The sequence below is a fragment of the Eublepharis macularius genome, chromosome 8, assembly GCF_028583425.1.
Source record: "Eublepharis macularius isolate TG4126 chromosome 8, MPM_Emac_v1.0, whole genome shotgun sequence".
In the NCBI taxonomy this organism is placed as follows: Eukaryota; Metazoa; Chordata; class Lepidosauria; order Squamata; family Eublepharidae; genus Eublepharis; species Eublepharis macularius.
Genome location: NC_072797.1, coordinates 30,846,145 through 30,860,692, shown reverse-complemented (window position 1 = coordinate 30,860,692; position 14,548 = coordinate 30,846,145). Strand labels below are relative to the sequence as shown.

At 39.9% G+C, this 14,548-nt stretch overlaps 1 protein-coding gene across 2 annotated transcripts in view; it reads left to right on the top strand.

Moving 5' to 3' along the window:
• DHX29 (DExH-box helicase 29) overlaps positions 1-14,548 on the top strand; it is a 35,538-nt gene that overhangs the window by 6,067 nt on the left and 14,923 nt on the right. Inside the window, exons 6-14 of one of the 2 annotated variants that reach the window (XM_054987123.1) lie at positions 4-129; positions 1,607-1,733; positions 3,111-3,269; positions 5,428-5,593; positions 6,951-7,074; positions 8,388-8,990; positions 10,527-10,670; positions 11,263-11,439; positions 13,233-13,373. In XM_054987123.1, coding sequence (XP_054843098.1) covers positions 4-129; positions 1,607-1,733; positions 3,111-3,269; positions 5,428-5,593; positions 6,951-7,074; positions 8,388-8,990; positions 10,527-10,670; positions 11,263-11,439; positions 13,233-13,373 — 1,767 coding nt within the window. Of the gene's footprint in view, positions 1-3; positions 130-1,606; positions 1,734-3,110; positions 3,270-5,427; positions 5,594-6,950; positions 7,075-8,387; positions 8,991-10,526; positions 10,671-11,262; positions 11,440-13,232; positions 13,374-14,548 lie in introns of those variants that run through there. The other variant, XM_054987124.1, reaches the window with a different exon arrangement.

The window sequence follows — 14,548 nt, the reverse complement described above, 5'->3', positions numbered from 1 at the left end:
AAGGCAAACACAGGAATAAAGAAAGATATCAGCATGAAGGAATGGATCTTGCAGTATGCTGAGCAACAGAGCGATGAAGAGAAAAGCGAATCTACAAAAAATCCAGAAGATGAGGAAAAATTTGACCCAGTAAGTCTGTAGCCAGTTTGCTGTGGATCTTGGTTCAGTTGATACTATAACAGAGTTTTAACAGATGTTGCCTAAGGTTAAGCTTTTATAATTTCAGTTGGTTAAATGTGATAGTGCTTCTCTGCTAAGGGTCTCCTTGTTGGAGGAAGGAGTTCTTCCATGATCACTTTTTGTAGCTACAGTTATGTTATCCCTGGTCTAGGAAACTGTAATTATTTAATTTTACTTTTACACTTGATAACATGGGTTAAAAGTGTTTTTTCTTGATAAATGTACTATGAAGTCTTTATTTTTTACCCATTTTAATTTAACATTTTGTATAGTAGCAAAGCCCCTCTTTTGCCTGGAACAACCTCCTTAAGTGAAACAGTCTCTAAACTAAAATCACAGCAACACAGTCTCTTATGGGAGAGAAGACTTCTGCAAAATCATATGACCTTTATCAAGGAGCACAAGAGGCACCTGTGCTCTACCGCCTGTATTCCAGGGGCAGAAGCTCTCTAAACTCTGCTCTAAAATAAAATTGTGCATCCACAAAACCTTTCGTTTTGTAACACCTATGTGTTATGCAAAAGAACACCAAGCACCATATTTGACCATTCTCTTCTGCGTTAATCACTAGATGATGGCCACATTCTTTCATGCCTGCAGTTGCAAGTGCTAGGAGTAGAAACTCTACTTTTAGACCTAAGCAAATGAGTTGTATATTGTTCTCATTGCTACAGTTACCTCAGTCTTTCTGAATCTGAATTACCCCTTCTGTTACAGTCTTCTGCCAGTGGCTAAAAACTTCTCTGTTTGTCTGGCATTCCCTCAATGATTCTCTCCTTTTGCCTTATGCTTTAATTGCTGGTTTCTGTTTTTTTCTGCCTGTGTGTTACCTTTTGTTTTATTGCGTTTTTATGAGGCATTTTTATTGTTCAGCAGCTTCAGGGACCTGGACTAGACAAAGGAAGGCTATACATTTTGTAAATAATAATAAACAAACACAGGGCACTGTCGTGCAAGCCAAGGTTCCTTTACCTGCTTAAGAAAAAAAATGGCATTATTTGTAAGATAGCAACGCTGGCATTGTAATTGGAGTGTCTTTTGACACTGTTAGGTGACATGGGACCCATTGTTGGGACATTACTGAGTGGTGCTGGAAATTCTTAGGAGACTTCTATTTTTATCCTGCTCCTTCCTCGAAGGAACTCAGTGAGGACATCCATGGTTCTTCCTTCTTCTGTTTTGCTCCCACAACAAGCCTGTGATGTTGTTTAGACTGAGAGAAGATGACTAGTTCAAGGTCACTTTTTCTGGCATGGGGAAAAGCCCACAGTACGCCCCCCAAGGGCCCTAAGCCAGGATTTATTCACATGTCCCTAAAAATCAATGCTACAAAAATATTAGTGACCCTTGAACTGTTTTGATAGCACCATGTTTGAAATACACGATTTACACTTGCAAAATATACTAATTACTTGATTTGGAACAGAATGAAAGGTATTTACACCTAGCTGGCAAACTTGCGGACGCCAAAGAAGAGGCAAGTTCTTCCAAGCAAGACAAAAACAAGCAAGGCCAGAAGGTAGCACAAGAAAAGATAAGACGCATTCAGCAAGGTAAGAGCATTAATATAGTTCTTATGTTGGGCAATCCTAACAAAGTCAATGGTGTTGATATTCAGCGCAGATCATGTGTCCTAAGGTTTTTTAATTATCATTGTGGAATGGCATAGCCTTATGTATCAAAGATGCAGTTCGCTGTATTCCACCTTGTACAATGGGGCTGGAGCCCTTCATGCAGAATTCTCTCACATTCAGACTCCATAGCCACATGTTGTACAAATGCCCTGCCCAAGAATATGAGTTGAAGGCACATGGTTTTGCACAAGCTAAGGAGGGCTGATTCTCATCAGTGCTTGAATGGGAGACTTCTTGAGAAAATGTATACTGCCTTGGTTCCATGCTAGGATGCCAATGAATGGATGTGTCCCAAAGTGATAGAACAACCAGCAAGATATTTTCTGTTAAGTCCCATGACCCTGGCAGGACTCCCTTGTCAAAATCACATCAGATACTTGAACATTAAGACAAAATGTTCCTGATAAAACAGACTACTTCTATGTTCATAATACTTCTATTTTCATAATACTATTATTTTCTGCTTCTACTTCTATTTTCATAATACGGATAAGGAAAGAGTTGAGGGAGCAGTCTTCAGCAGCCGGTTCACTCTGCTTCCCTTTCTCTCTCCACCAATGCAAAGCTCAGGTGCAACCAGGCAGCACCTAGTTTAGCTTCATGTATTCCCATTCAGCCAAATAAGCTTCTTTCCTCTGCAGATCCACCACACAGCTATGGATGAAGGCTCCCAAGACATGAGCTTCTTGCAGGCCACACCAATCAGTGCCTTCTGCGAGCATGCATGTGTGTCTGTACTCTTAAGTATATAGGCCCATTTGTCTGGTCATTCTTTCTTACTCATATTGATAGCCTTTTCTTTAGGTCTGACAAACCAAAACAAGTATTTGTAATGGTTGAGCCGTCAGCTTCATTGTCTGAGTGATAGCCATATTTTGTAAGCTGCTTGTTGTACTGCTTAGATAGGAACTTATTCCTGACTTCCTACATCTAATTTCTGGAGCCATCTGCATTTGTTTCATGTGCAACCTTGGTAAAGGATTTTGTGCAACTACCGCCTGTGGTTTTCTTGCTGTGCCATCAGCAATTGTTTGGGTATAGTCATGGTTTAATGGTGGTAAATAATTTGCAGGTAATGAATAGAACTTTAATCCAGTTGTGAAACTTTGATAAGCTATATAGCCTCCCCTTCCTCTCTTATAGTGAACTCCTCTGTGGTCTTATGCCACTCTAAACCTACTAATTTCAATGGCATTAGTCTGAAATAATGCGGCTTAGAGGATTGCACTGTTACTTGTATTAATTAAGAACCCTCTAGAATCCTTGAATAACCCATCATATTTTCCCTTCTGGCAGAAATGTCAGTATTGGAAGAACATCCTGTATTCAATCCTGCTATCAAAATTTCAAGCCAACCAAGTGAAAAGAAAAAGGCTCCAGTGCCTCTCGAAGCAGACGGTGCTTTGAATCTGAATGTGCTCGAAAAACCTCAAGCAGCTTCTGAGGAACAAAAAGGTATGGCAGGAGTTGCTTAGATCACCGTAAAACCTTTATCGAGAACTCTAGCTTACTACATAACTACGTTAACAGGATCAACTAAGTAACAGAGATTTCTAAGTTAACAACATTCTGACAACTCCATAATATTTTGGTTTGCCTACTATCATTTATGCATGCAAGATTAAACTCTGTTCCTTCCCAGGTAAAGAAAGGTCTAAAGCAAAGGATTCCATATTCTGATGGACCTCGCAAAAGATAGAAACTTTGGAGTGTTGTTTTTCTGGTATGCAATATTTTTCGTAGAATTAGGGATTTGTCGATAACGAGAGGTTGACAATACCAAATAAGGTTGTTTTTTTTTAAAAAAAAAAAGGCAGGCATGGATTTAGGAGTTACACTGGCTGTTGCCTATATAATTCAATTTAAAATAGAATATTTAATATATAATTAAATTTAAAGAATTTTAGGTGTGGTAAATGTTAGGTTATTTTAAAATGTGTTTGTGGTATTTAGTGTGCCATTGCTCAAGGCTAAATGAGCAGTATCATTAAAGTAAAGGTTCGCTTACTATAATTTTCCTCCTGTGTGTTTTGAGTGTCTCGGAATATTCAAAAGTATTTTCCTTGGCTGCTGTCAGCCTTATCCTCACGAGCACATACTTGCTTCAAAAAGGAGGAAATGGGAAATAAAATGTAGGGTTTTTTTTAGCTTTAGCAGATATTTAGAAACCTAATCCTTTCCATTCATCTTATGGGAGAGACGACTCCTCAGAACTCTCTCTTGCATGGATCCTGCCCCACTTACTTACTTACTGGACCGCAAACTCTTCTCTCATTTTTGTTACGATCTGGAAATCTTCAGCCTGAAAGAGAAGCACAAGCCAATTCCCTCATTACAGGTTTCTGCCTTTAATTCAAAACTGTTTCCTATCCAGTCCTTGGTAGGAAAACTTTCTCTTAGACTTTCATCTCACTTGGTGGTGCAACAGGCATGCTACGTCTCTCATTTGCTTCGCGTACCCCTAAAAGACGAAGCAACTCATTCCCGAGGCAGTCAGATCTCTTCGCTAGTCATGTCATGGTTTGGACTCATTATGGGCATCTTGCTTGACTCAGCAGCCGGTTTGCAAAAGAAAAGCTTGCTGTGGGGCAGTGTTTTAAGGAGCGTTCCTTCAAGTTGCCGACAAATCCAAAAGGGAGCCAAACCCTTGTTGGTGCAAAATTCCCTGCCTAGAGTTTGGCTTTAAAGGGACCCCTCCCCGCTCCCCCTTCCTGCTGAAAAAGGTCTGTTTTGGATAAATTCCCTGAAATGGAACAGACTTGGCTGGGAAAAGGGCTGTCAGCCCCAAGTTGAGAAGTTCCTGGAGATTTTGGGGTGGAGCCTGGGGGCTGCAGAGTTTGGAGAGGGGAAAGACCTCAATGGGGTATTATGCCATAGAGTCTGTTCTACAAAACAGCCATTTTCTCCAGGTTGTAACTGGGAGATCAGTTGTCATTCTGGGAGATCTCCAGGCCCTACCTAGAGGTTGGCAACTCTAGCTTGAAATCAGGTGCCTGCTGCACTTTTGTCCAGAAGCATTTGGGCATCATCCTTATACCCATTGAACTCTGTGCAGCTTACTCCTAAGTAAACGTGCATACAGCCTTGCAGTTCTAAGCGCATTTAACTTAACAGTAAACCCAGTTGAACTCTGTGGGACTTCCTTCTGGGTGTACTTGCTTAGGATTGTGAGGTAAGCTTAAAATGCTAAACATACTGGCGAAACTAAAGATCACTTCCTCCCCTCTCCATCCTGTCTTCAAGCAGCTGTTTGACAGGCAGCAATTCCACAAACTTTTCCTATTGTTGTATCTTCTTGTGTTTAATTTCTGCCCCTTTGCCGCTGTTCTTCTACAGAGGAAGTCTGATTCTCCTAAGAGCTTCATAACTGATCAGTGTGACTATTTTTATGGTTCTTATTCATCTGGATTATGCATGTATATGGCATCTTCTGCTCATCCTAATCTCATTTCCAGACAGTATTTCAGTTTTCACAGTGTACTGTGCATTTGAATAAGCCAACATCCTTGTGTCATGTAACTCTGTTTTAAACCAGTTCTTCAAAATCTTGCAGTGGCATGCGTTTGTACTTCCATTCTAAAACAGTGTAAATGTTTGTTTTTGCAAACCTTAGTGAAAAAGAGAGCACCTCCAGATGTGAGGAATTTCGACTATACTGCTAGAAGCTGGACCGGTAAATCTCCCAAACAGTTTTTGATTGATTGGTGCAGAAAACATTATCCCAAGTGTCCAAACCCTTCTTTTGAAAAAGTTCCAGTGGGAAGGTATTGGAAATGTAGGTATGTACTACTAATAAAGTTAACTTTTCTCTTAATTTTGATTAATGCTTTCCATTTCTTTTACATTTCAGTGTAATTCTGAATGGATATATTAAATTCTTATCTATAAGGAATACTTGGGCCTGTTTCTGTTGCATTTGTTTTTACAATAAACCTTTGAACTGGGTTGTTTTTCCCCAGTTTTGCAAATGGGGAGTTGAGGTGGACGATATGACCTTGTCAAAGTTACTGTGAATTCATGACAGAACTAGGTTTCTCCCTCCTACCTCACCCACTTCTAAAGGTGAACCTGAGTACTTTATTCAGTGTCTTGCATTCCAGGAGAAATGTATGTCAGACTAGTAAGGTTTTTTTTAGTATTTTCCTTCATTTCACTCACTTTAGAGAAAATGGCACAGGGAAAAGAAATAGTGATTTTTTTTGTTTCTTGTAATACTGGTCACTTGAGCTTTTTAGAATCACATTATTCTAAATCCACTGAAGGCTTAAGAAGGGTGTAACTCTTTTAAGATTGCAGATACATTGAAAAAGGCACCCACATAATTTTTGACCATGTAGCAACAGCCAAACACTACCTCTTGTGTGTTTTTTCTTTTCATGGAAGTAGGGTTACAATTTCACATGAGTTTTCAACTTCCTTGTTAGGATGAATTTGCCTCCTCCCTCTTCAAGTTGGCCTGTAAACTATAATTGTAATCAAGTATAACTGGAAAATCAGTACTGAAAAGTAAAGATTCTCCTGACTCAACTTCCACAACAATATGTAAAATACTATTTTACTTTCTCTTGCTTCTGTTTATTCTCCCCGAATCATTAAATTTCTTATATTGTGAGCCTTTTAGGTTTAGAAGTATTTACATTTGGAGAGGAAAAAAAACCTTTTTCATGCCAATATGAACCCATGGGATAGAACGACCAAAATATAAACAGAAGCATAATAACTACTTTATAACTATTGTTTTCTGGGTGGGATCTTTATTTATGTTATTACCAGAGGTTTTTTAAAGCTCCTATAGATGCAAATAGGGAAATCATTTAAATACTGATTTTCATTATTTTATAGCATCATCATAAGGCAGCTATTATGTTCAATGTAACCTTATACTATGACATAAGAAAACTGTTAATGTTTAAAAGAAATAGACAAATTGCAGACTTTGATAGTCCATGGAGCATAACATGTCATGGAATAGAGGGGGGTTTGTACCCCTTTGGTGTCAGTTATGGTCCCAAGTGCTTGGGTGAGGTTAAAATTTGGGAATGTGTAGACAAAAGCATATTTTGCTATTAAGGTAGAAATGACTACTTTGTCGGTGAAAGTACTTTTATAAATTTGTTCCTTTTTTTTTTTTTTAAGGGCAAGAGTTGTCAAATCAGCTGATGACACTATGGCAGTGTGTCCAGCAATCCTCACGGAGGACAGCATGCAGGCTCAGCATCTGGCTGCTACTTTGGCACTCTATAATTTAACCAAAGGACAGGTGAGGTTTATAAAATAATTAATCTTTGTAAACTCTTTCTAGGATGAAAGCAACTGTGCATTATTTTAGTATGTCACAGCTTGCAGAGAGCCACATTTGCAATTACTGTCAACCAAAAGAGCCTTGTTGACTTACTCCTCAGGGTGGCAGCTTACCCATTCCTCTGGCAGTGGCTGTTTCAAAGCTGGAAGCACCTGCCAACCACAAGCCCTCCTGGGCCTTGCCAGCTTCTCTGAAACATGAGGCATGTGCCATATTGGGGAACAATGCTCAGAAGAGCCACGAGTGGCGTTTCAAAGAGCCACATGTGGCTCCCAAGCCACTGTGTGAGTATCTTTGTAGCAAGTGCTTATTTGCCAGTGTATGTTCATCGCTTGGAGAATCAAATGTTGACTTGTGTGTTTGAACGGCAACGGTCTGCCTTTCAGGCTGAACAGTCTGATCGGTTTCAAAAGAAACCATGGGGGGCCTTTTCTCCTGGTATTTTTGACAGTTTTGTTGCTCCAGGGAGGAAGGCTTAATAGGTTCATGTGAGGTGCTCCTATATGTCCCATTCATTGTAGTGACAAGCTTGTTTCCTTACTGTTGTATCTGATTTATTAAAACTTGTGTCCTTTTAAAGTGTAATGTTGTTTTCTAATTCTGAAATGTATTATAGGTAGCCCATCATAAGTACTCAGTTTTAAATGTTGGATTAGAATATAAGATCTTACTTTGAAAATGAACTGTCTTGGTTCCAAACCGATAGTGTAAAGCAGTTTAAGAATTAGAAGATGCCCTTCTTGTACTTGTGTAAAATATTAAGAGGTACTGCAGACTCACTCTTGAAATGCCGAGTTTCAGACTATTAGCGTTTTAAATTCAATCACTTGACGTGAGATGATGTCAAACCTTAAGACGGGTGACAGCCCTATCTTCACATATGAATTTTTAAGTTTTTCTGTGTAGCTGTAGTTAAGTGAACTGCAGGAAAAGCAATAAAGCCTTGCCTTTTACTTCTTGAGATCCAAATAACTATGTAATTAGTTCGCAGTTTCCAAAGGGTTTGGGGACTGTTTCCCTCTTGCAAGCAAGCGTTGGAACTGGAGAAATTTTCAAAGCTAGCTTGTGGAGATGGCATTGGGTATAGTAGAGAAAAAAGGAGAGAGCCATCAAATTGCTTTGAGTACATATTCTGGCCCCTCCCTTGGCTTGTCTAAAGTCTCTTTTATTCCTAGTGATTGAACTTGATTCTCCTTTAAAGGTCAAATCGGAGATCCAAAGCTTATTTTTTTCCCTGCTTGTAGTTGATGTGCTTTTCCTCCCTCCCGCAGTCAGTCCATCAGTTACTGCCTCCTACGTACAGAGATGTTTGGCTAGAATGGAATGATTCTGAAAAGAAAAAGGAAGAAGAACACAAGATGGAGGCCAACAAGCCCAGAGATCAATTCATTGCTAGACTGTTGAACAGGCTTAAACAGCAGCAACCCCAACAGCAACTTGAAAACAAGCCCAAAGCATCAGAAGATGCCGAGGACTCTTGGGAGAACTTGCTTTCTGAAGAGGAGTACAGTGGGCTTCCTCTTGAGAGCCCAGTTACAGATGACTTGGAGCCTGCAAGGGCCCTCTTTAAAAAACTGCAGAGCACACCCAGATACCAGAGGCTTTTGAAGGAGAGAGAGCAGCTACCTGTGTTTAAATACAGACATTCCATTATAGAGACTCTTAAAAAGCATCGAGTTGTGGTTGTGGCTGGCGAAACAGGCAGCGGCAAAAGTACCCAAGTCCCACATTTTTTGCTGGAGGACTTGCTGTACAACGAGCGAAATTCAAGTAAATGCAACATCGTTTGCACCCAGCCTCGCCGAATCTCAGCAGTGAGTTTGGCAACCAGAGTATGTGAAGAGCTGGGCTGTGACAGTGGACCTGGAGGAAAAGTAAGATTGATTATTTAATTACTTGAAAGGGGGCCTTGTGCTTGGCTATATGCACCAAGCCTGCTTTTTAGAAAGCGTAATATGCTGAGGCCGTTAGCAATTATCCAACAAGCTCAACGGCTGCGTGGAGAATAGCTCTGAGCTTGAATGGGTTGTCTGCCAGTTACAGACCGACAGATTTCCGGTATTCTCTAGGAAGTGAACAGAAGGGAGGACTGTGCCAGGTGTGTCTTCTGGCACTGAAGTGCTGCACTGATGGGAGACCCTGCCCCAAATGGAATTTTCCCTTCTGTGCTGCTTCTGGAGCCTTGTTGAGGTGTGCCCCTGACGAGCCCAATACAGTCAGAATCTGAATCTCAGTGAACAGAGTTAGCCTGTGTTTATGCCGAATGTTTAGGAGAAAGGAAAAACTTGGCAAAATAGTTCTTCTCGGGTACTGCTTGGTTTGCACATGCTGTGTGTCCTGAAGAATAATGTTTTGGTGGTTCAGAGGATGTGCAAGTTGAGCAAACATGACTGCTGTCTTTCCCCTCACTCTGTGGATTTAGTACAACTGCTGGAGTTTATGCTCACTTTCATGGCTTGCCCTGTAAAAAAAAACAAAAAAAACACCACAGCATTTTACTGTGTTTATGGTACTGCCACAGATCACAGTGTGCTATTAAATGGACAACTGGTTTCTAACCTTGGTTCCTTCCATGGTCGATCTAAATCCTCGAGTTGGATCCAGACGGCTTTTCTGCAGGTGAAAATGGGAGTGAGAGGGTCCCCTTTGTCCACCAGGAAGGCTGTGCTGGGGACCATGAGGCCTGCATGGACAAAAGCTATGTAGAACAGGGGCTGTAGTAAGGAGGGGAATCAAACAAAAATCTGGCTATATCCAACCCGTAGCTTTAACTTTTTCGTTCGCTATGTTTGTCTTACATAGGTAGTTCACACATTTCTGTTTTCAAACAAACACTTTCTAAAACCAGTATTCCCTTTAGTCAGTCATTAAATGAGAATATGTAATGGTTCTTTGAGGAAGTTGTTGTATGATTTACATGGGGAGAATTTTTGGAGATATGTTCTAACTTTCTCAGTTTAGTACTTTCCAGTTGCACTGTTTTGAATGTAACTGTTCAGTGCAGGTTTCGCTAATACTGGATCAAGTCTCTGATGGTCGGGGGTTACCTCTGTGTGCTATTCATATGCATCAGTTCCTTACAGAATGGATTAGTTCTGCATTTCCTTTAAGAAAATATCAGCTAGGTAGGAAACTACATAGTCTGATTTTTCTGCCAGATGGACTGGACAGTCTTTGATGTAAAACTGTTTTCCCTAGCTGTGTTATGTTGAAGCTGAACTAGTAGAGGATATTCTTGCAATAAATTAAATAGATTGAACTGTAATTTTGAGCTGGGACCCAGATGAACTCATCAGGAGTAAGAGTTTCCATTCTAAACGGAGCATGAAGAAAAATAAGTACTTAGTTCAATCCTGATGCACCTTTTAAAATATTAATTAGTCTTTTCCACCTCTGATATTAAATTTTAGAATTCCTTGTGCGGCTATCAAATCCGTATGGAGTCTCGAACCGGAGAAGCCACTAGACTGCTTTACTGTACAACAGGAGTTCTTCTACGGAAATTGCAAGAAGATGTTCTTCTTTCTAATGTGTCTCATGTTATAGTAGATGAGGTTAGCAATGTTTTCACAGGTGTTGAGGGGAGGTGAGCATTAGATAAGTGGCAGATCCTACTATATAAAAGGCAAGCCATATTGGCGATGACTCAGTTTTTATTCTTGTGCCAGGCACATTGCCAACAACTCTGGCCTTGAGGCCACTGTAAAGTGCCTGCTTGCTGCCAGGAGGAGGCCCGCTGAACCAACGGCCTAAGCACTGCTCCCCGCACCTCTCCTCAGCGCCCTCCCACTCTGGCCTTAAGGCCACTGCAAAGCACTCGCTTGCCGCTGGGAGGGGGCACGCCAAATCAGTTTGTTAGAGCCCGTTGTATTTCTTTCACACAATGAGCATTGTTGCTAGTTTTATAAATAATTTAAGTAGGTATCTGTGTTAGTCTGTAGTAGCAGAACAAAATTTGAGTCCAGTAGCACCTTAGAGACCAACAGATACCTGACAGAGTGAGACTTGACTCAAAAATGTATATACTCTGAAAAATATGTATAAGTTAAATTTATAGAAAAATATTATAATATTACTTTTTGAATTTTATACATAGATCTTGTTTCTCTTTAACTCATTTTCTGTGCTTCCCCCCTCCCTTCCAAGGTTCATGAAAGAAGTGTCCAGTCAGACTTCTTGCTAATTATCCTGAGGGAAATCTTGCACAAGCGTTCAGATCTGCATCTTATTTTAATGAGTGCCACTGTAGACAGCGAGAAATTCTCCAGCTATTTCACTCACTGTCCCATATTAAGAATTTCCGGAAGGAGTTATCCAGTAGAGGTAAATGTACAACGACATCCGTGTTCTTAAGTTGCTGTTAGAACTTACTTGACAGCATCCAGCTACATCCATCCTTGCCATGCTATATGATCTTGAATCTTTAGTGAAATGAAGATAACTCCATATTTTTTCGAAAAAATCTGAAATCTTATGACTCGTTTGATTCTGTGGCTGCATTCATATGACATGAACAAATCATAATTCGCTTGTGATAAGAATGAACCTGAAATGCTCAGATTTGTAAACACCTTTTCCTTTCCCAAAAAGAGAACCAAAGATTTTAATGAATAGGGAGCTTTGGACAAAGTTTTTAAAAGCCGAAAGGAAATCGGACAACCAATCCTAAAACTTAGAGCATGGAGTAGACCATACAGCATGAAGTTGCTGTAAAATACCATAGCCCACTGACAATTTGGGATTTATTTTATTTACACAATTCTTAATTTGCTGTTTTGCCCCATTATGGCTACCAAGGCAGCTAGCAACAATTAAAAACAGGATTAAAACATATCACAAAAACAAAAGTAAAATGCATATAAAAAAGCACAAACCAACAGTTAAAACATAGGACAGAAAGCAGAGGTCCTTGAGGGAATGCCAGATGAAACCAAAAAAGGCCTTCGCCCACTGGTGGAAGTCTATGATAGAAGGGGACAAACAAATGTCCCTGGGGAGAGATTTCTACAGTTTTGGTGCTGTGACCCATGAAAGCCATCTCCCATTCTAGGTCTGTATTGCCATGTTAACTTTTCTCCCAATTTAAAATTTAATGTTATCATGTTGACAGTAAAGCATTTATTACAAGAAAGTAAAAAGTCTAGTAGCACCTTTTAAGACTAACCAGCTTTATTGAGGCATAAGCTTTCAAGAACCACAACTCTCTTTATCAGATGCAAGCTGTGGTTCTCGAAAGCTTATGCTTCAATAAAGTTGGTTAGTCTTAAAGGTGCTACTGGACTTTTTACCATTTTGCAGCTACAGACTAATATGGCTAACTCAACTGGATCTATTACAAGAAACATATAGATGGGTTTTCTGGTTGTTCAAGGAGGTTTACATTAATAATCTTGAGAGTGTTACCAGCTCTTAAAACACAATTTTAGCAATCCAGTCCTGGCATCAGAGTTGCCAGGTAGTCTTGAATATGACTTTGTCATTGCTAAGCAGTCCCTCATGGGTGAGATAAGTTGGAGGTAGCGGGACTGTGTCTGAACAGATGGTTGCTGACCAGAAGCTGGAGTTGGATGATATCATCAGCTCCAATGGGTTAGATCCGTTGAAGTGTGAGCATAAAAGGACAACATACCTAATGCAGTTCTACTTGCACACTCTGTTGCATAAGTAGTGCAGCAACACAGAGTGCGCTAATGTAATTTTTAACGAAACAATGATGTCCATGTGGAACAGCAGAAGGTGCAGCAGATATTCACATGATTTTGTTGAATTCAGTTTTGAAACTATCAAAAGAAATACCTTGTGCTATGTCTTGTTTGTGGAAAAGTTAGTGGGGATATAATCATTTTCATTTAGCTCAGGCAGACAGCATGGAGTAGCAGTTTTGCTTGCACGTGAACTCTTGCGCACACACACTCACTCACTCACTCACTCACTCACTCACTCACTCACTCACTTCCCGTGGAATCCAATCTAATGTGAAGGACCTCCTGCACCACATTCAGAATTACAGCAGAACCTTTCTCTGTAGAAAAATTAATTCTCCTTTACTCAGATGTACACTTTTATTCAGGCTTATTTAAAATATTTGAAATTTCATTCATTTTGCATATCTCTAGATTTTCCATGTTGAAGATGTAATAGAAGAAACTGGTTTTATTTTGGAAAAAGATTCTGAGTATTGCCAGAAATTCTTGGAAGAAGAGGAGGAAGTAACGATTCATGTTACCAACAAAGGTGGAGGAATTATAAAATACCGGGTAAGACTTTTTTGTTCGTAAATGGATACGGGCAGCTAATAAAACAAAAGCAGCTATTTTGAAAGTTTGCTTAGTTCTTTTTTAGGAACAAAGTATTCCAGTAGCCTCTCATGATACCCTGTAGATAACAGTTTGAAAATAGATTCCTGTTATGCTTTAAGAACCTGATAAATGGCTTATCTGAGCTTGACCAGGTATAAACTGAGTATATGGGAGCAAGGTGGGAAGCTGTAATTTATTAAATTTATGTCTCACCTCTTCTCAAAAATGGTTCAGTTCCCCCTTTTTATTCTTATCTATTCATTTTATTTAGATATTTATACCCTGCTTTTCTCTCCAGTGGGGACCCAAAGCAGCTTAACAACATTCTTCTTCCCTCCTCTATTTTATCCCCATAACAACCACCCTGTAAAGGTGATGAGGCTGAGAAAGTAACTGGCCCGTGGAAGATTCTGTGGACAATTGGGGATTTTAAGCTGGTCTCCCAAATCCTAGTTTTACGCTCTAACCACTATACCATGCTGTCTATCAAGAACCCTACATTGGGATAAGAGTTATGGCCCAAGGTGTCCCAGTGAATTTCCTGGCTGAGTGGGGATTTGTACCCAGTTCACTTCAGTTCAGAACTAGCCTGCGCATGACACTGACTCTTACTAGATTTTATAGATGATTATTGTCTACTGACACACATTACTGTGGTTTAACATAGTCGCTCTGTAAGCAGGGTCTGATGAGACGGGGGAGTAGGTGTTTATTCCAGAAGTCCAATGCCACCTTAAAGACTAACAATTTATTCCAACATAAGTTTTCATGAATCAAGTCTCAGTTTGTCAGATGTTATGCACTGTTCATTCATTTGGCCGGTAAATGTATACTCAAGCATGCAAACAACAGAAGGGCAGGATAGGGGAGTTATTACAGAGAGAGACCACAAGTTTCTTGTTGCATAGGTGGGTGTGAATACCCACCTATGAGATCAAACAACATCTAATCAAAAGAGTAATTCACTCAGAGCAGGCAAGAACCATTTCCAAGTGTTGATGGATTCGCAAAGTAGGATGAATATAAAATCAAATCCAATCAAGGAAAGTACAGGGTAAAATGAAATAAATAAATCTAATCAACAAAGGCATAGAGACTGTACAGTGGTTTATCTAAATAAGTTAACATCTGTT